Genomic DNA, 21,514 nt, shown 5'->3' on the forward strand with positions numbered 1-21,514 from the left:
ATTGGCCTAAAGCTTTTTGGAATGTAAGGATTTTTCCCTGGTTTCAGAACTCGAATTACTTTAGCCAACTTCCACTCTGAAGGAAAGTAGTAAAGTTCCCAGCACCGGTTAAATATTTTGGCAATGAAAGCGAATGAGTCACAGCTTAAATGTTCGAGTTCGATGTTGAATGCATTGTCAAAACCTGTGATGATTGTAATCGAACTAACTTCCACTCTGATGGCTTCAATAATTATAAGATTGAAGCTAGAGAGTAAGCGGTAGTCGAACGGTGCGCCTTTCAGATGTTCATCGAAGTGCTGCTTCCACCTTTTGATCACCTCACGATTGTCCGTCAGGATGTCTCCGTCTTTATCCCGGCACATTTCGGCTTGCAGCACAAAGCCTTTGCAGGATGCGTTAAGTTTCTGTCAAAACTTTCGTGTTTCCTGGGAACTATGCAGCTCCTCGAGCTCCTCCTTTTCCAGGCGGCCCTTCTGCTGGAAAATTCGGTTATTCATTAAAGAAATAAACCAATTTATACGGTTAATTCCTACTTAAACTGTTACGCAAAAACATAAGTTTTATCAATTCATTAGTAGGCTTTCTGATTAAATTTTATCTGTCTTGGCCATGTTTCTACAGAAAATAAGCCGCCAGGAGACAGCGTGCAATTTTTTTTTCATCCTCTGTGTTTCAACCCCCACAATACTGCGTTGAACTTTAATGACAATGTAGAGCAATTTTCTTCTGCCGCAAAGCTTGGGAGGAGTTTAAATAAAGGCGCTTCGATTAAAGACGCAGAACGTTTAATAACATACTTATTAATAGGCTCCGGGTAGCGAAATTCCGTCGAGTCCAGTCATTTTTGGGAGATTGGGGACGGGGATTTCTTGCTTGACATGCGACCTGTAATTAAAATAAATGAACTTTAATATTGAAACAAGCCGCTGAAATCCCAATTAAAACCCGTATTGAAAAAATCTCCTAAAAGTCAATTGATTTTGTACTTCAGTTCAATCGATTGGATCCCTTTCCTTTATTGGTCTGGTTATTTGGTATGAAAAATTGTTTTCCCTTTCGTGCAGGTTGAATTTTCATGTGTGAGCAATGATGTTTATCCAGATTCCACCTCACCACCTGTCGCACGTACGTAGGTGTCTGCTTGAGGCCAAAATAATGTTGCGCATTCGCTTTCAACGAGCCCCAAGACTTCCGCAGCCAGCCAGTCGGCCGCAAGGAGACCCAACATGCGCCCCAGGAAAACTTAGAGCCTATTTCATGCATATTTACGTTCAAGTCTGACGGCTGCCTGACTGTTGATCGAAGCGCGTGTGTTGCAAGAATCAACATGAATGCATGGGAGCCCGCGTCTGCATCGCTGCTGTTGGGGGGGCTCTATTTGCATGGCTGGTTAGTTCGCCAAAAGGCTTGTTGACCGAAGAAATTTGATACGACTACCTACTGGTACTTATAGGTAGTTACGGGCAATGATTTTAAACTGCAGATAGACATCACATGCTTATGCTAAACCAATCGAAGGTATATCGCAACCTTACGAGAGAAGAAAAAAAATGCGCGCGCGCGTATACTTCAGATAAATGGACAATTATCCTCCGTTCGCTGTTGACGGTTCTATCCACTGACGGTTTTCCAAAAAGTTCTTATTACATCAAGGAGAACCGTAAGAGGAGTAAATTTTTGGTAGGATTGTTATTTCAAAATTTATACATGTACATTAGGGTGTTAGCCTAATAGGTCATGTCGAATTTCGAAAAGAATTTGCGTAATTTAAAAAAAAAACTGCAATAAATATGTGATACTGAAGTTTTATTTTAATTTTTTGATAAATGATGATATCTTCATAGCATTTCAAGTTCAATGTTTTAAGGAGGATATGAGTAGTCAACAAAGCTTAGCTTGAAAGTTTTGAAGGTTTTAAAATTTGAACTATCAAAAAGTTCATGTGTAGATGGGGTAAGGTGAAGTGTAAAAAATCGTTAGTCCAAATCAAACTAAAAAAAATAGGCTCTGCAAACGCATTTCCTATCGCCATCACCCCGTTTTTATTTCCGGCGTTACATTCTTGTACGATGATGATCGCTACGCGGATGCCCATCTTGAGGCGTGATGTGTGGGTTGAAGCGCAGGAGCATAGTTTATTGAATTGTTCGCTTCGCCGCCTGGGGGCTATCAGCAAATAACAGACCGTGTCAGATTGCGTAAATTATTGCCAGATCTGAATCACGACGTTTCCCCCCTTTTTCAGCTGGGTGGCTTGTGAATTATTGATGGAAAAGGTAATACCGCGCGGGAACAGGTTTTTTTTTCTCTTCTGCTGTAGTTTTATTTAAGATAAATGGTAAGGTAGAGTTTAGTGCACATGTAAGGGGGTACTCTTCTGGTCGATTGCAACACTTTCACGTGTCGTCTCGTGATTACGAATTTGTTACCAGCCAGCCAGTCAGTCGGATTGCAAAATTTCGTCTTACCCTTCGCAGATTGATCGCGCGCATTCCAGCCATCAATGTCACCGCGAATAAAGCAATGAAAATATTTATTATCTAATACCTTTGTTGAGCTTTATAAACCTGTTATAGCATCTCACGTGAGCACTTACTTGTTTGCAAATTACATTGTTGTATTTTTATCGGCATATCCTAGCTCTCAGTGTTATGGTCCAGATTTCATTTGCTGCCTTGTGACCCTCCCCCGCATGATGGTCCAAAAGCAAGCGAGGTCTTTGCTATATATTCAGGTGTTTTTTTTTTGTTACCTATGAGTGAATACACCGCTTTTATTATTTTTTATTTCACATATATTTACAAAATCAACTTTAACAGACCACCATAACGCACCATCAAGGACAGCGTCAGGCTGGAATTTTTGTTTCATCCGATGATTCCCAGCACCGTAATGGTGTACAGATTTTAGCATCACCAGGATCCTCGATTTGTCCCAGAACATCATTATTTTTCGGTCAGCGTAACCTGTGCCAGACGAAAATTTCTTCGGATAATCACTGCCGTTGCGAAAAATCTGATATTGCTGCAATGGGGAGAAAACCCAATAGTTGCAACAGCATTCTTTTTAAAATATCACATTTCATAAACCTACTAGCTTTCGAAGGATTCTGGAAGTGCTGGAGCTACGCCTACGACTCGTTTCCGAATAATTTTCTTACTTGTTTACTTTGTATCCGACGCGCGCAAGACAAGTTTAACATTTCCATTTAATTTTAAATCAAACAAGTAAAATTTTACACTGTATGTGGTATAGAATTCATTGGCCGCTTGATCTTTACATCACGGAATGTAAAATAATAGTAAAACAATGTTTTTCTATTCACTTTTTGAAAGCATCCTAATATTACATCAAAAGAAGTTAAAAATTACATCTTCTTCGAATTACACTTGTGAAAAATAAGACTACTGGTGTTTTAGATTCCGTATACTTTTAGAAATTTATAATTATTAATTATTTTAAAATATAATTTATAATCAAATTATGATGCTTTATCATTATAATTTGATTATAAATTTATAATAAAATAAATAAAATTATATATTAAAATAATTAATAATTATAAATTTCTAAAAGTATACGGAATCTATTTATCAAGAGTAAAAAATCTAGAGTAAAAACTAATGCCGAAACCTCAAAAACCCATCCCAAGTTCAAAATTTTGCTACAGTTTTTCTAAATTTCTCACTTTTAATAGAAATTCAGGTCTGAATATTAAATTTTAAACTTAACCCATCTCGAAGGTTCTGGTTCCATATTCCCATAATCAAAATTGTACAGTCCCCCCACAATTATAGGTCACACACAGTTATTAGTCACCGCACATTTGAACTGCTGATATCTGCTGAAATGCTGTTGACATCTTAAACCGTTAAGCCCCTTATGAAGGTATTTAAAAGATTCCAGCAAAATAAAATGGTCTGAGATAAGACAAAGGACGAGTTTTCATTATTTAAATGAAACTGTGCGAATAGAACGCGAAATTTCAATTATATTTGGCAAAATAAAGATGACCTATAATTGTTACAGTACCCATTAAATTCCACGAAATCATGGAATACTTTCTTGCAAGCAAAACAAAACATTTCTTGGTTGTAGCTCAACCTACATAATTGCCCCTTGAATGTATAGGGGAGGAGCGGGCTATATGCGCCTATTAAGCAGAACACTGATTTAATCAAATATCACATTGAATATATGTACAAAACCTATACACACTTGTGCAGGCATCTGTTTTCTATACATTGGAGTAATTTTTATGTTAAAATTTTCTTCTGTGTCCAAGAAAACGATTTTATTGTAAGTGTTGTTTAGAATGTCGAACCTCAAATCGTGCGGGCTAAATGCGCCTATTTATGTTTTGAACAAAATTTCTGTTTTTGGGCAATATTTCCGTATAATTTCATTGAGACTGCTAGATAGTAATAATTTCCGTACGATTAAGCTGAAGTTTTATAAAAATCTTTGTATATTATAGTTTTATGGAATAAAACAAAAGTTAGGGTTGCCATACTATGGAGGCAGTTCATCCATGAGGAAAACTTTATCAAATCTGTTTTTAGATCTTCAATTCTCTCTTAAGATGTTATTCAGATCTTAGATTTGAAGGTTCAATGATAAACATCATTTATTTATTCTATTTAACCTGTTATTTAAGGATGTAGGCATTTTACAAACATGATGGGGGCATACAAAAACACTCTAGTATTCCACTATATAATCATTATTAAACCTCCACAAAAGCTGAAATATGTTTAATTTCTAAAGTTCATTTGAGTAAGAAACAAAAACCATCCTAGTTTTTGTTCTAAGCTTCTTTACGTATAATTTTTAAAAGTCGAAATATTACATCAAAATGCATCAAAACCTTGTATGATTTTTTAAATTTTTTTGAGTTTGTAAATTCATGAAATTCTTTCTTACCTTATGTTCTAAGCGTATCACCCTCAAAATGCATTGATCAGATAAGCTGTCTAGTCAGCCATTTCATCAAACAGCCGTAGGGTCATTTAACCCGATAGGCCCATTTAGGAAACCTTTCCCCTACTAGCAAAGAATGCACCCAAATGTTGTCTAGAAACTTGATGATTACCATGTTGATATTCGGGTGTTGCCATGGACTTCTATGTGACTAATAATTGTGAGCAATTAAACTAATAAATGTTAATAAATGGTTTTGCAAAACGTTGATTGTTTCGGTAACTTATGTTATTTTTTAACAAAATTTAAAACAAAAGCAAACTTGAACTCAAGGAGTAAATGTTTAATGACTGAAATTCGTGCAAAGCTTTATTTTTGGTCTACTCACACCCGAATAAACGAAGATTTTGAGGTGAAAGGATACGTTAACTGACTAATGATTGCGGGGAGACTGTAATTCTATTTTCGTATATCTGATTCTGTATCCAGATTAGGATTCCTGATTTTCAATTCAAATAATCATAAGGAACTAGAAATGAAAAGCTGCTTTAAAATCCTGGTTAAAATGTGGTTTTGCATTTTATATTAAATTGGAATAAAGTTTCTCGAAAATCGTATGCATTTTCAATATTTTGATAACAGTTTTCCCAATATGAAAAAAAAGAATTTTGTTTCGAAGTTCCTAAACTTAATTCTTACAAAAAGTTTAAACATTTAAAGCTTTTGAAATGCGAATCGAAATTGTAAACTCAAAATCTGAGTCTCAGATTCATCATTTGAAATTCATATTTTAATTCAGATTAATAATAAATACAAGACAATACTGACAATACAGATAAAAAATAAATAATTGAAATAATGAATTAAGATTTAACAAGAACTACAGAATTTAAATAACAGATTCATGAATGAGGGCTCTAGAACACGGATTCTGATCTGGAATTAAGAGTCAGAAATCGAATTTTTGTACATTTCAGAAATCGTATAGAAATTCGGAAACAGATTCAAAGTTAAATTTTTGAATTCAGGTTCAGATTTCAGATGCAGAATACAGATTCAAAATTCAGAAAAAGATTTAGGTTATAAATGAATGTTTCAATCAACATAAAATTATTGAGGAATTCGACAGAACATAAACTTGGAAATTTGCTTGTCTATTCGATTTCCAGATTTCAAACTTTTTAATCAAGATAAGTTTGTACACACAATTTAGTTGAAAATCACAAATGTAAAGTGAAATTTGAGTTAATATTCTAAGTTTTGTTTTATGCAAAAAACCAAGTTTTATATAAAAAAAACGGTACAGCCTAAGCCCAGTAGTGTGTGTAACGCTCTCTCGCAGAGGCGGTGTATCATGCAGTATGTTACACCGCATGTATCTACTCCTTCGCTCGCACATCTGACACCACACAAGTACACGGAATCTAAAACCCGAGTGATCTATTTTTTCTTGAGTGTCATTACAAAAAGATGTTATTTTAAACTTCATTCGATGTAATGAATAAATCAAACAAAATTCATAAGTAAAACAATTCAAAACATGTCATAAGTCCTAAAAATAGGAACAACTATCAAATCAAGCATCGACTATGACCATTTTTGGTATTTTTTTTTTAACGAACACAAACACATACAGGATCTCAATGAAACTTGATGTTTCCTCGAAGAGATTCCTATTTTCTTATCTCTAAGCGTACATCTTTCGAGGATGTGATGGCTAGCATCATACAAATGTTAAAACCACCAACCCACAGAAAGTGTACTATGTATCCCGTGACCGGGATTCGATCTCATACCCGCTGGCTTAGAAGACTTGAAGGCTATCCTCTACGCCAGAGGCTGCTTCTCGAGTACATGTGAGCCTCGCGCGCGACGCCTATAATTTAAGATTTCTGAACAATGCAGATAGAGTTCACTCTCAGATCTTCTGATCTGCTGTTTTCCAATTCTCCATTCTTTCTTAAAAATATCATATCGGAGATATCACGCAGAAAACCCAATTTCTTCACGAAAAGTTGCACGTCGCATCGAAGAATGGTCGAACAAACCATTTGAATCACTGTTGAATTGGGAAACGTCATGCTTTGGGATTTAAAGACCTATGCGATGCACTCAATAACTTCTTGTTTTTTTTGTTATCTTTTAGACGGAGCCAAATTTTGTTCCTGAAGTACGGTTACAGATTTTCTACATAATGTGTTCAAACTTTCTGATGCTTAAAGGTAATTTTTTACTGTAAAATGAGTTTAAATTTTTTTAACACATTTTTTTTTAGATTTGGTTTGGGAATGTTATTAGTGCATGAAAGGCCTTTATGTTTAAAAACATTAAATTTTTCAACTCAAGTCTTCCAAATGCCTTTCTCGACCATTCTATAACATGACCTGCAACTTTTCTTGAAGAAATTAGGTTTTCCATGTGGTAACTCCGTCCAATGTGGTATTTTTTTCCTTTTTTCTCAGGGATTTTAAACCAAGTTGGTTTATTCATCCCGAGCCAATATGGTATTGCTGATCCACTCTTTTTTCTATTTCTGCGATAGCTGATTTGGGCTCCCGTAGGGTACCACTGTAAAAAAAAATTACAGTATTCAAGAAAAAAATGAGCATTGTTTTACATAAGGATTATTTATCGACTGAAATTAAATCGGATGAACAAGAGGAAAACATTGAAAGATGATTTAATAAAAAGTTGTCAAACAAACATGTATACCAAGTATTATTATCGGATTATCTATTGTTTATAAAACAAAAAATTGTGTTTGCCTTGAGCTTGGTCAATCAGCGGTAAAAATCACGAAAAAATGAATGATAAAAAAAACCCTGTTTGCGATGGGGTCAATCAGCGGACAAATTCACAAAAAAAAATGAAAACCTGTAGTTGTTTAAATAAGTTTAGAGTTCGACGACACGGTAGCGATCATTCATTGAATGTTGGATTTCGTGCTATGTTTTGCAGTCGGAGTTATCCGTATAAAGTTTAACTGAAAAGCGGTTAGCGTGTAGAAAATCGTCAGATTTTATACTGATTTGACAGATCGCACAAATTTCGCAGTTATGAGGGCGCAGTCCAGTTTTTTGCGATGCGAATGGTATTATTTCCTATAATAGATTATTCACCGCACACTAAGAATAAGAATAAGAATACTAAGAATAATAATATTTCATTCCGATGACTTCATGTTTTGTCCTCTCTTGCAAAATAATGATTTGAAGATTGATTCAAGAATTTACTTCTTAACTTTTCAATGAAATTAGTGAGTAAGAGTGAATTTTTTAACTGTGTTTGATGCTCCGGCTAGCCTACCGCACGGAAGCCTACCGTCGCGCGATTAGAAATTTTCCCAGTAACCGCAATATTGAATTGCGCATTTTGTAAGAGAGTAGGGGAGTTTAGGGCATAATCACCACCTTAAGAAAGACGCTTATTTATCCATAGAAAACAGCACCTTAATTCGGGGCACGATGAGCATTTCTACCGTGTAATCTAGCAGTGAATTAAACTCGATGAAGCCTCAACTCAATTAAAGAGCTACTGCGAGGCACCCTAAATCAAGTCAGATTGCACAGATCCGTTTTTTAGGCCACTCGGCAAAAAAAAAAACTAGTCCGTGGCTTCAACAATGACACTTCAAATTAACAAAAACTTTGTTTTATAGAAGTCAGAAAATTTTTTAACTGATTTAACAGTACTAAATCTCAATATTCAAATGTTTTTCTTCCACAGTTCTTTTTTCGATTTCCAAAAAAATAGAGTTCGGTGTGTTTTATTCCAATTCTCTTGATGTGTTAGGCAACATGAAGTGCGATTTTTGTTATGAGACGAACTTTGTTGTCTGTTGTTGTTGTTGGAAACCTGAGACGGTCTTAGTGTCTCCCGAAGAAAATGGGGGACGCTGAGACCGTTTCGAGACGAACCGTCTCCTAGTGTGGACTAGGCTTTACTCCTCATGGAGTTTCCACTCCGAGTCATAAAAGTTAGATTTTTTTTCTGGCCCACCTCGGCAGGGAAATTATTGAAGAAGTTTAGTAGATAATGACAAAAATCACTGGAATGACAAAACTGACCAGATCAACGAAATAAACGAAAATGACAGCAAGGATAAAAATGACAAAAAATAAAAATATAAATTACACAACTTACAAAAATAAATAAAATTACAAAAATAAAATAATTGACAAAAGCAAAATTACCAAAATGTTAAAAATTCCAAAAATAAATCAATAAATGACAAAAATGGCAATGTAACCAAATTGACTAGAATAACAAAAAATACGAAAGTAAAATAAGTTAAAGAAATACCTAAATCACCAAAATGACAAAAAAATATATACAAAAATGCCATCATGTTTAAAAAAAAATCAACAGTTTTTTAAAAACGGGACGTATATATTGAACAACACATTCAACTGTCGGAAACAACATCATACAAATGTAACTTGGTAATATGCTCTTTCAAAAGTCTAGGATAGCCGAACGCTTTATTGCAAATTTCGCATGCATATGGCTTCTCTTTGCTGTGACTTCTTAGATGCACCTTCAGGTTGTTGCTCCGGTAAAATTCCTTCGGACAGTGGGGACATTTAAAATCGCGTAGCTCAGTGTGCGTTATTTTGTGCCGATTGAGACGGGATCTGAAATTGATTGGAAAAGTCAGGGTATTGAGGATGTGTATATTTGATTAGAGGTTCAGACATACTTAGTAACAAAAACTAGGTCACACTGATCACAATCATAACGCTTATTGGAATGTGACTCATTTTTGTGGTGGTAGAGAGCTTTTTTCGAATTGTATACTTTCCCGCATAGATCACATGGCAGATGATTGGTAGCATGCTTAGCGTTGCGATGCAGACGCAGCGATATTTTAGAGTGAAAAGAAAACCCACAATCTGGTTCTGTACATGTATACGGTCTTAAGTTTTGATGCTTATTAAGGTGGCCTTCCATTCGATTTCGTTCGACAGATTTAGCACATATGTTGCAACGAAGCAACAAAGATTGATAGATTAGCTTTTCATCTCGTGGCTGATTATTTTTCTGCTCAGATTTCTTTCTTCCTCTCTTACGAACTATCTCGTTTTTCGGCTCATTTTCTTGTTGCGATAACGTTACCGGTTCTTTCGGTTCCTGAATACAATCAATGGTTGTACTACAAGCAGTATCGTCTTGGTAAGATTCATCGTAGCTCAGAATCATCTCAATTTCAAAGTCTTGATCCTTCGAGTCATTCATAGACGATTCATAGTTATTTACGAATTCGATATCCTCATCCACAAGTGGTTCAATGTTTAAAAGTACCTGACTGGTTTCCGGGTTTACGGCATCGTTTTCAACTTCTTCCGACACATCTACTAAGTGCTCAACGGCTTCCTGAACGGGTTGCTCTGGTTCCAGAGCTTCCAAATTGTTATTGGCTGTGAGTAGTTCTGGGATTACCTCCTGGACCAAGTCTGCCAATTTGTTAGTTTGAGGAGCTTGAATGGGTACGAGTACAGCTGGCTGCTCAATCTCAGTGACTAACGGTTCCAATTTGCCAAAGTTTTGGAAAACCTCGTTCGAATGAATTATTTGGGCAGAAACTTGAACATATTGCATCCTATTCTGTTCCAACAGTTGTTGCACTTTCTGGCAGTTCATGCGAAATTCAAAAAAGTCCTTTACTTTCAAGGCACATAGTGCACAGATATCTAACGGAAGCGTATTGTCTTCGGGATTGATCTGAAAGAAAAAGTGAAATCGAAAGTTGAAAATGTTCGTTGATCTTTTTTCAGGTCACTTACCAAAATGCTTATGCATATCGCTATTTTTTGTAGTAAATTTTCCTCAAACACGTTGTGTATCACGTTGGACTTGCCCATGCAAAGACGGCACGTATTTTCAACAGATGACATCTCGGCTTCGTAGATTATATCGGAACAGAATTATATTTATGGTTTTTTCTAACTTCCATAGTCCACCAAATCCCACCAATTAAACAGTGAAACTACCGCAATTGACCCATTTGTTGATGTTTGTTTTCGGCATGAGGTATTTGGAACAACTGGTCGAATGTCCATCATACCGTTGCTCGGCTTATCACATTTTGAACAAAACATTTGATTATGCGGTGTAAATCAAAACTTTGAATGTGCTTTTTCGTTCTTGAATGGGAAAAATAACCGTTTACAACATGTAAACTTTATTTTTCTAAATATTGAATTTGAAAAATTCAAAAGTTCAAAAGTTTTTCGATCAAATTGGCAAATTCCTTTGTCGACAGTCAATTGATTAATTTTAAACACCCTATTCTGAGTAGCGAGTTACTCAAAGATTTTCCTAACAATAACCTACTCAAATCTGAGTAAGTGACTAACAGTTAATTCTGGTTCTTGTCCACTTTTTCCTTTTTGTAGCAGTATTTAGGTGGTTTTTTTCGAATCTACCTTTTCAGAATAAAAATTTGCTGATTGATTTAATTATGCATACCTTCGAATTTACAGATAACGAAAATTATTCATATTACTCATTACTCAATGGACAGGTAAAAGGTCAACTATTCAATCTTTGAGTATTTCTTCTTGAAAGTGAACTAAATAGGATCAGCTGTTTTGTTTTGATTCTGCATGTTTCTGCAGTCAGTTCAATGAACTTTTCCTCGGGATATAATAGCTGTACGGTTATCCTTTAATAAGTGTTAACTATATCAATAATTGATCAACAATTATTGTTGTTCTAATAATTCTTTTTCAGTTCATTATTGCAGAATCCTAAAATCGCAATGGCTTCGTGTAGGATTTGTTCCGAAAATTGTACCGAAAATACTCGTCTGATGAAAAGGGATTTTCGAGAGAAGGCACAGGATATTTTCGGTTTAATGGTAAGTGATTATTGCTGCAATAATTTTTGCTTAAGCACCTTAGTTTGTTAAAACGTCATTTTCAAAAGCAACGTGTATATATTTGTAACTAAAACGCTTAAACTGTAAAATTACATAAAAAACACTCAATAGGAATGCAAATTAATAATCAAAAGAGGAGCATTTTGATTGAAGATATTTGAAGTATTAGGAACGAAAAAAGTCACACATTGAACTCTGTGTGAGAGAACGGTTTCAACAGTTAATTTCAATGTATTTATATCTAAGGATAGTAAGGTTTCTTGTACCTAAATGTAATTTTATTGAGTAACGATAGCCTTTTGTGCTAGATGAAATTAAGGATACTACGAGGAATCAATTTAACAGTGGAGGTAGATCAACGTAATTACAACACATTATAAACTAGAGTAATAATGTTAAGCGCTAACTTTCAATTACTTGTAAATTAAGCTTCAAAATTGGTTTCTCTATTGAAATTATTAATTAATTCATATTCTTACTTTAAATTATAGCTGTTTTATGTGAATCTACAAACATAATTACTGAATGTATTGAAAATGATTTTGAGATATTTTTATTCGGTGACTCAATAAATAAGTGAACTAGTAAATTTTAATCTTTTGTGGCCTCATTTATAAAGTTATTTTTTTTACAAACTTTATTGCAGATTCAACATTCCTACCCGAAAGAGACAGCAGTTTGTGACTGTTGTGAGAAGAGGATTAACAAATTCTACGCCTTTAAACATGTGAGTCGTCATCAAATCAATACGTTGAAAACGCCCGATAAAACTCCTGTCAGCGCTGGATTTGCAATAAAAGAAAATGTGATCGTTGTTGAATCCTCAGAGAAGCCGGAAGACGACGATGGCATCGAACCACTTGAAATGCCCAAAGTTAAAAAAAGATACGGCCCACCGCCAAAACGAACCTTAGTACGCTTTACCAAAGAACAGCTTGCGACGAAAACGAAAAAGGAACTCTACATCGAACGACACAGGAGATTTTGTGAATTGTGTGGAAAAACCGTTAACCATAACCAGTTTGAATCGCACATGAACGGTCACCGCGGAGTCAAACCATACACATGTCCGGAACCGAATTGTGGAGCCGCGTTCAAATGTCAGCGGGCGCAAAATGCACACTTCCGGCGAAACCATTCCAATGAACAGTACCCTTGTTTCAAGTGTGGCAAAGTACTGACCAGTACTATGTCGCTCAAGAGTCACATGGCATCCCACATGGAACGAACCATCGAGTGCGAAGTTTGTGGTTTGAAAGTCTTAAGAAAGTACGTTCTTTGCTTTGAAATTGTGCTGTATTCTCTGTTTTCTAATTTCATCATTTCTTTCAGATCTGTGTTGGATGTGCACATGCGGATGCATACGCAAAAACGAGACTACCAATGTCCGTACTGCCCGAAGGCTTTTTATGTTAAAACGGTCCTGACGCTTCACTTGCGCAGTCATACTGGCGAAAAACCATACGCGTGCCACATATGTAAATTTGCTAGCGCACATCGGATTCTGTACGTTAAACATATGCAAAAGTTCCATCCCGCGGCACCTATTTACACGCTGCAAGAAATGCAAAAGCTAGCAATTGCTAAACCTAAAGGCGGGGAAGATATCGTTGACAATTAAAAATCTAAGAATTTATACCGGAAACAAGCGTATCTTATTGATGCCGAAAGCAATTTATGCATATGCACTAATCAAAAGAAGGGGGAAACCAACTTATTTTATTAAAAGTTTCTACTCGCCTAATCAAATTCACTTTACATAATTAAAATAAACTTGAAGATGTACCATTTTTAAGCTGACTGCAAATGAGAATCAAATGGAAAATCCTCTCTGTAAGGAGACATCTAGCGAAAATGCATTTTCATCTTTTGAAAAGAAATTTTATAAGTCTTTCTTCAGTCTTTTCAGTTCATTCGGTTCATGGCAACCGTTCTCCAACTTCCTACTATGTCCATACTGGATTTGGCTCATTGCATTCGATGATAGACATGAATATTGCAAAAAATCCTCCTATTGGTAAAAAGAATTTTTCCTTTACAACTTAGTTCATTGTTGAGGTACTGATATCGGTCTGCTGATTTGAAAAATACTGGGGAAAGTTTGGATATGTTTAAATTCGTAGGAAGCGATTGGAAGGGACGAATAAATAATGATGTTCTTTTATTTGAAGCCATGGATTTGAATTCATTCTGAGTCGATACTGTTCGATGTGTGTTAAAAACCATGATTTCTTAATTCTGTAAAATATACAACTGTTAAGGATTTCGGAAAAATAATTCAACGCTTTCTACATTTTTATGTATATTTGTGTATCTTATTGTTTTACCATTATTCTTAGTTCCTCTAATTTACCAGTAGCAGTAAAAGTTTAGATTAGGAATAGAAGAATATAAGAGCTTTTAGTTAGCATTCCTTTTAGTTTGTTTTTGTAGTGTTAATTTTATATTAATCTTTGCAGCATGAACAGAGAAAAATACAAACCATGCCGTCTCGTTGATTTCGCTTTCGCCGTTTATAGCGAATAAAATCTTGGCATTTCTTTCGGCCTTACATTTCTAAACAAACTACTACAAATTAAAGTTAAACATTTCGAAAGTACTAAGAATAAAAAGAGCTACAATTCAAATAAGAATCTTCACCATTAGCCAATCAGACACTAGGTATTTGTGCCATCACCGTCCAAGGTGATGCACAGCAGAAAAATGCAATCCTCCGGGAAAACGACGCTCTAAAGTTAAACAAAAAGTCGCTAGTAAAAAGCATTGCTATCAACTGGAACAGTGGCACAATATTGGCCAGCGGTTTCTTCCGAGAAATAGCGATCAAAACATAAAATGTTGTTTTTAATCTACCTCAGCGTCACATTACATTCCTCACTCTTTTTTCTATTTTTTGTATATATGTAGCATATGTTTTCTTTTTGGTTCTTCGAGGTCTCTGAGGAAGAACGTGACCGCAAATGCTGTCCGTTTGCTATTATTTAGTACGCCCGCTATAACAGCTTTTTCTCGAACAAAATACATTAGTTTTTTTGCAACTTTATTTACTACTGTAACGCATAATTGTCCCCTGTGTAATGAATCTTAATCTAATCTTCAGGGGACAGCTAGGCATTGAAGGGGAGTAGAACTGTTTAAATAGGTGTTTTATTATGACTGTTGGTTTGCTGATCAAATTTTAACTCTTTAAATAGTTGTCACTTCAGAACTGCTCTCCCAATTGACTGCGAAAGTCTTCTCAATTTTCTTTGATGAATGTAATCAATTTTGATCAACTAAAAGTCGATTAGATGATACTCAGCTAATTGATTGTTTTTTTTTCTGAGTGTTTTGTTCAAATACCAGGCGTTTAACTTTTTGAATAAAACTTATGATAGAAAAAAAACAGAGTTGTTTTGTGAATTTCCAACGCATTTACAAAATTTGCTTCAGGAATGCAGATCTCTAAATTTGTCATATTTCCTTAGTACACCTTTGTTCGCGACCTCTATTAAACTAGTAAAATTTAACCGTACAGTTTCAAGTCGAACTCAAATATTGATTCTCTGAACTAATAAAACACCTATTTCATTTAATTACATTTAAGTGCAATAGATTATCGAGCGTCTCGATAGCTACTGTTATAATTCGGAAATCACCTTCTAAAAACAATGAAGATGCATTAAACGAGCGAAAAAAATCCATTTCAAAACTGTGATCGTTGATGCATGATGTTACTACTGCTATTTGACGCGGGATTTGAAAAATTTAACTTGATCTGTCGATTGTTTGGATACAATATTGATAATACTAAACGCTAGCGTTTATTTACTTCTGCTGGTTTTCTTTTAAATCTAAGAGACACGTACGTGCATCATTCGGTTCAACCGTTGGTTTATTGTAATCAAACATAAATTGTATCAACTCCATCCCACGATTCGTTAAGTTATTAGATAAGGTTCTTTTTTATTGACTTTCTTCTCGTTTATTGGAAAAAAATTGTAATTATAAGAACATTTTCCATCATTTTTTTCTGTTCGCAGTACGCTTCTACAAACTACTAATGCTTGATTTTGTTTAGAGTTTAATCTGTTGCAATTCTACCAGAATCTCCCCATTGCTCAATCATATCTGAACTCGCTCGTATCCACATCTGCTCAATCGATTACAACTTCTGAAATGTTTCTTATACGGCGCCTCCGCTTGGATTTCTATGTTTTGTTGGTGTGGATTACGGTTCCATTGATTCGGAGGATTTAACCTAAATGAATAATGCATGTAATTGTTTGTTTTGTTACTCGTTTTTTGTTTTTGTGTATGTTGTGTGAGAGAAAGTCTTGATCCTACCTCTTCAGATTACTACGCCAGGTGGACACAATTTACGCCGGCAGCTGCAGCTTCTTTCCCTTCAGTACCTTGGTGATGTAGAGATAGAAGAAATCGCAATACAGGATCGTTTGGATGGCTCCGGCAAAGATCGCAATCAAGTCATAGTGTCCCTCGGCATAGTACCGATAGATCCAGTTCAGCAAGTACAACGCACGGTACGATCCCAGGGCAAACAGATAGTGGCTGGTAATGCTCTCGGCTTCGCCTGTTTTGCTAACCAAGAACAGTTGCGGCAGGATGGCCACCGCTTCTAGGTAAATCGAAAAGGTCCACAAAACTTCCAGCGGTGTGAAACTGGCGTTTATCAACAGGGACAAGATGAAGCACGGGACTAGCAGGAACTCGATACGGAACGAATCGTGATTGTGGTCGTAGGTGGCCTTAAACTTCACGTACATCAGATACAGGGTGGCAACTGAGGAGCTGATGAAGACCAACTTCATACAGGTGTTGTACACACTGATGAATGTCGTGACCAGATCCAGATAGCGACTGATGTAGACAACGGTAAACAGGATCTGTGATTTGCCGGAAATGCCGGCGCATGATCGCGACTTCCATATTTTTATCAGCAGTAAAATTATTGCCAAAAGATGTGACAAGTCACCGGCCAATCGGAAAATATTCATCGTCAGCAAAGTTTTCAACTTACAGCACCCAAAATTAAATTAGCCAACTGCACCAAACCGGAAACAATTTCCGACACAAAAAAATCTCACAAACGGGCTGCAAATTATCCTCGTCTTTTGCCAAATTCCACGGACAACCAGCGGCCCCGAAATTGTTCGGGAAGAGAAAATTTTCCAGAGCTTCCACGGAAAACCGGATCGACTGACGTGTAAACACTCTTAATTCTTTTCCACCCGCAATCAAGATGGCACTTTTGATTCGTGCGATCTCTGTCCGGCCAATGCGCTGGATGCTTCTTCGGGAAAACGAGACAGGAAGCAGACAGTTGTCAAAATTTTGACAGCAAGTTCCAAAATGCGTTTACGTGTCAGCCGAGAACATGGCCACGGCGTCCATGGAAGACGTACTTTAAAAAAAAAATTGAAATCAAATTTTCATAAAAATTACTGTTGTTTTTGCTTACTGCAGCATTTATTATTAACGTACTCCATTAAAGTTTTCACTTTATTTGGGAATGTTCTACCAATTTTGCTTCAATTCTTGATAAGTGCAAAATATCTTTCCGTTTCGCCGTAGATGGAAACACCTAAGAAGGTTCGTTTCACTGCTACTGCGGCGGTCATGGAATTGCGCGTTTCATTAAGCAGCACACTGCATTTGTAGCGCTTTGAAAATTCAAAGAGCAGTCAATGGCGAATATAAGAAATTTGGGATTTTCGGTGGCTCGTATTTTACAAACACATAATCTCTAAAACGAAACAATAGAGAAGAGTGGGGTAACGTGGGCCACTCTCAATACCTCAGATGTGTGGCAATCCAACTGTCATCGCCGTCGCTTTGCGATGCGAAGGCATATTTTTCTATATGTTGTGGACTAAAATACGCTTCATATATGCTTCTTTTCTTTATCAAGCTTAAAAAAAATTTACTTACATAAACAAGCATCCATTAATTGCATCGATGGGGAACCTGAAGTTCATAACAAAAATCTGCTCATACGCCTATGATCTATGTTTTGGCATGTTCTTTCACGTGGAAAAGGAATTTCTGATGAAACATCAATAAATCACACAAACCAAATCATAGCTTGTGGGGAATCGTGGGCCACATTTTGTGGAATACCTTGGGTCACCTATAGTGTTGTTTTTTTTACACATTTAGAACTTAAAATACGTTTTTCCTCTCTGTAAAGTTTTTTTTATACTAAATTACGTGTGATGAAAAATATTTTTTCCTTCCTATAAAAAGGATTTTGCCGAAACGTTCGCGAATCAGGTTTTCGAAACTTTTCGATCATACACAACGATCATACACTCTTTTTAAATTCCTCAGCTAAAATTACTTTAAAATAACGAAATGAATATTGAAATTACAGTTTTGGGTCAACTCATAAACTTTGCATGCTATTTGGGCAATTTTGATGTGGTGGCCCACGATTCCCCGCCATTTTTCAAAATCCAAAAAATATTGCTTTTTTTCAAAACAGTCAGAACTTGGGGAAAATAACATATTAAAAAATTAAAAAAATTGCTTTATGATAAGGTACACCGGGGTAAGTGGGGACGCGGGGAAAGTGGGGACGGTGGCTATTAAAACAATACTGTAAACTATTTTTTCAAACTTTTAATGCAGAATGTTAAATTTACTTGTAATCTATCCATCAACTGTTAAAGAGGTACGGTTCCGACAATATCGGATGTTTTCGGTGACTTTTTTTTTAATTTTCTATTTTTAACTACGATGTGGAGTTGATGTGCATCTTTTTCAATCGCAAATTTCTCTTAAACTAGCTGGCTCTTTTCGAAAAACTCTACATTGAAACAATCCTTACATTCGAAACAACCAGTTATGAAAAGAAACGAGGGTTAAAAATTGAGGAGAATGGGTTTATTTGCAAAAATCTAAAATGTTGTCTGCAAACCCTACCTGGGGTAAAATGAATGAAAAAACGAAGTCAGATATTTTCTTTCGTCACTTTCTTTTCAGATACATCTCAAAACTGTTCTACTTTAACTACTGTAAACAATCGCCATATTAACAATAAAAAAGATATTTGTCAACACTTTAATTCCTACTTTACAAACATTGGAAAGAATCTGGCCAATAGTATTGTAACCGATCCATCCTTTGATAATTTGTCATTTATAAATAGAGTTTCAAACACAATTTTTTTACGTCCTGCAAGTAGTTACGAACTTTTTCTTATAATCCAATCTTTAAAAAACAAAAAAAGTAGTGGTCCTGATAAAATACCTAGCAGCCTGCTAAAATCTAATTGTTTGGAATTTTCAAGAATACTTTCTGAGTGTTTTAATAATATTTTGGAAACGGGAATCTATCCAGAAATCTTAAAAATCGCAAAAGTTGGTCCCGTCTTTAAATCAGGTGATGCCACATGTATCAACAATTACCGTCCAATTTCAACGCTTAGCGTATTCAGTAAAGTGTTTGAAAAACTTATAATAAACAGACTAAACCAATTCATTAATGAAAATAATATTTTATACAACCTGCAATACGGCTTCAAAGCCGGCTGCAGTACATTGATAGCTATGTGTGATCTGATTGATTCTGTCATAGAAAATATAGACACAAAGAAAATTGTTGGAGGATTGTTTCTAGACTTGAAAAAAGCCTTTGATACTTTAGATCACGAATTCCTCCTCAAAAAACTTGATCGGTATGGTATAAGGGGTGTTGCTAATACCATCATTAAAAGCTACCTTACAGGTCGGAAACAATTCGTTTCTATCGACCAAACAGAAAGCTCTTTGGAACCACTTGATGTGGGTGTACCACAAGGCAGTAATATTGGGCCATTGTTATTCTTATTATATACATCAATGATTTAAGCAATCTACCTTTACACGGCATTCCCAGACTTTTTGCGGATGACACTGCTTTGTTTTATCCTGGAACTTGCCCAAAGATTATAGTTAAACAAATGGAAAAAGACTTAGATATTCTTCACAAATACTTCAATAGCAACCTTCTAACTCTAAACTTATCGAAAACCAAGTACATGATCTTTCGCTCGGCCAGAAGAGTTATCACCAGCAGTTATCACCTTTTTTTCGCAAATTCTACAATTGAAAAAGTTGACAACTTTAAATACTTGGATTTGACATTGGATGAAACACTTTCCTGGAGTCCTCATATAAACAACATAATCACAAAAACATCGTCCTTGAGTGGCATTCTTTGGAGAGTCAGGAATTTTGTACCGCGTCATGTTCTAATGAAATTTCACTTTGCATTCATTCATTCCCAGTTTAACTACCTTATAGCAGTGTGGGGGAGGGCATCTTTGTCCCTTCTTGCCCGGTTGCAGACGTTACATAATCGTTGTATGAAAACTATCTTCAAACCACCTTTCCTCTATCCAACTTCATTACTTTATTCAAGTACATCTCATAATGTTTTGCTATTATCTAAACTGTGCAGCTTGCAAACATTAATGTATGTGTTCGATAATTTAAACTCCACAGATAATAACCGTAATTTATTGTTTAGCTCAGGTACTCGCTCTCTAATTACTCGTCAGTCGAATCATTTGCTTCAAAGTCGCTGTTCAACATCTTTCGGTCAACGCAGAATCTCCTACATTGGACCATTATCTTACAACAGTCTTCCAGAAGACTTTAAAAGCACTAACAACCGTAGCTCTTTTAAAACCCAACTCATTCGTCACCTCAAAGGAATACTCTAGTCAATAACCAAATCACCTTGTCAGTTTTTTTTTGCGTATTAATCAATAATTTTATTTTTAATCTGTTAATTTTAATTTAGTAGTAAAACATTTAGTAGTAAAACATTCTTTTTTTAATTTTTCTTTTGTAAAGCATTAGTTTAATAGATTCTTGTTTAATTTTTGTTGTTTTGTTAAATAAAATGGATCTCTTAAAAGGAAATCATTTTCCACTGAGATTCATGTCTAAATTTAGTTTATCGTATCGTACCCTTTCCCCGCATAATGTAAATATTTTTTAAGTTCTCAGCATGAGTAAATTCTGCTCGCGTTAAGTTGTTGATGATAATTGTTTTTTGCTGTCAGGCATGCTGAGAACAGAAAGCGTCCATTACCAGGGGGCTCAAACGAGCCTCTTGGTATGGGGGTGTGGTGGGCCGCTTTACAAAAAAAAAAAAAAAAAACTAAAAAATTAAGTGGAATGTGAAAAATGTACGCTTTTTAAAACAACTAACTTTATTTGCGGATGTTTAACGGACCCTTTTACCACTGCTTTTACCACCCACTTGACTTATTCAAGTACCGATAATGTTTTCTTAAGAAAAGCCAATCTCACAAGACGGCAACGGTTTTTCCAGTATTTTCCTTGTAAGCAGCATGTTAAAACAATACTTTGGATCTTGAGAGGATGCATTTTGTGATTTTTATCTCGCAAATTTAGAACTTTTTTAATCTTTCTTAAAAAAAGTGCGTTGACTGACAAAATCATGGTTCCTGTTCCTGGCAAACAGCCTGCTTTTAGCGATCATAAAACATCGTTTTCTAGCATAATAAAACCAAATACTACCTACTTATTAATTACACATTACATGCGACCAGACGCTCATCCTCTAGCCACAGATCAAAACATACTGGAGCTAGAGCCTCCATGTGTTCCATGCAAGCTGGTTAATTGAAGACGTTATTTATATTATCACATTATGTACAGCCCATCGTTGCCGGCATCGCATCATGTGGATCCGCGC

At 35.6% G+C, this 21,514-nt stretch overlaps 3 protein-coding genes across 10 annotated transcripts in view; 1 reads left to right on the top strand and 2 right to left on the bottom strand.

Moving 5' to 3' along the window:
• Window positions 1-21,514, top strand: part of LOC129742161 (sodium/hydrogen exchanger 7) — a 301,385-nt gene that overhangs the window by 159,159 nt on the left and 120,712 nt on the right. The window lies entirely within an intron of this gene.
• LOC129742165 (zinc finger and SCAN domain-containing protein 12-like) lies at window positions 9,309-10,923 on the bottom strand. The gene is made up of 3 exons (XM_055734020.1): window positions 10,707-10,923; window positions 9,623-10,644; window positions 9,309-9,557 (listed from the first exon to the last, which is right to left on the bottom strand). Exons 1-3 carry the CDS (start codon window positions 10,815-10,817, stop codon window positions 9,329-9,331), a joined length of 1,362 nt encoding a protein of 453 aa, XP_055589995.1. The 5' UTR covers window positions 10,818-10,923; the 3' UTR covers window positions 9,309-9,328.
• On the bottom strand, window positions 14,089-17,076 carry LOC129742170 (ER lumen protein-retaining receptor). The gene is made up of 2 exons (XM_055734031.1): window positions 16,130-17,076; window positions 14,089-16,043 (listed from the first exon to the last, which is right to left on the bottom strand). Exon 1 carries the CDS (start codon window positions 16,798-16,800, stop codon window positions 16,162-16,164), a length of 639 nt encoding a protein of 212 aa, XP_055590006.1. The 5' UTR covers window positions 16,801-17,076; the 3' UTR covers window positions 14,089-16,043; window positions 16,130-16,161.

This window comes from Uranotaenia lowii, chromosome 2 (assembly GCF_029784155.1).
Source record: "Uranotaenia lowii strain MFRU-FL chromosome 2, ASM2978415v1, whole genome shotgun sequence".
Lineage (NCBI taxonomy): Eukaryota > Metazoa > Arthropoda > Insecta > Diptera > Culicidae > Uranotaenia > Uranotaenia lowii.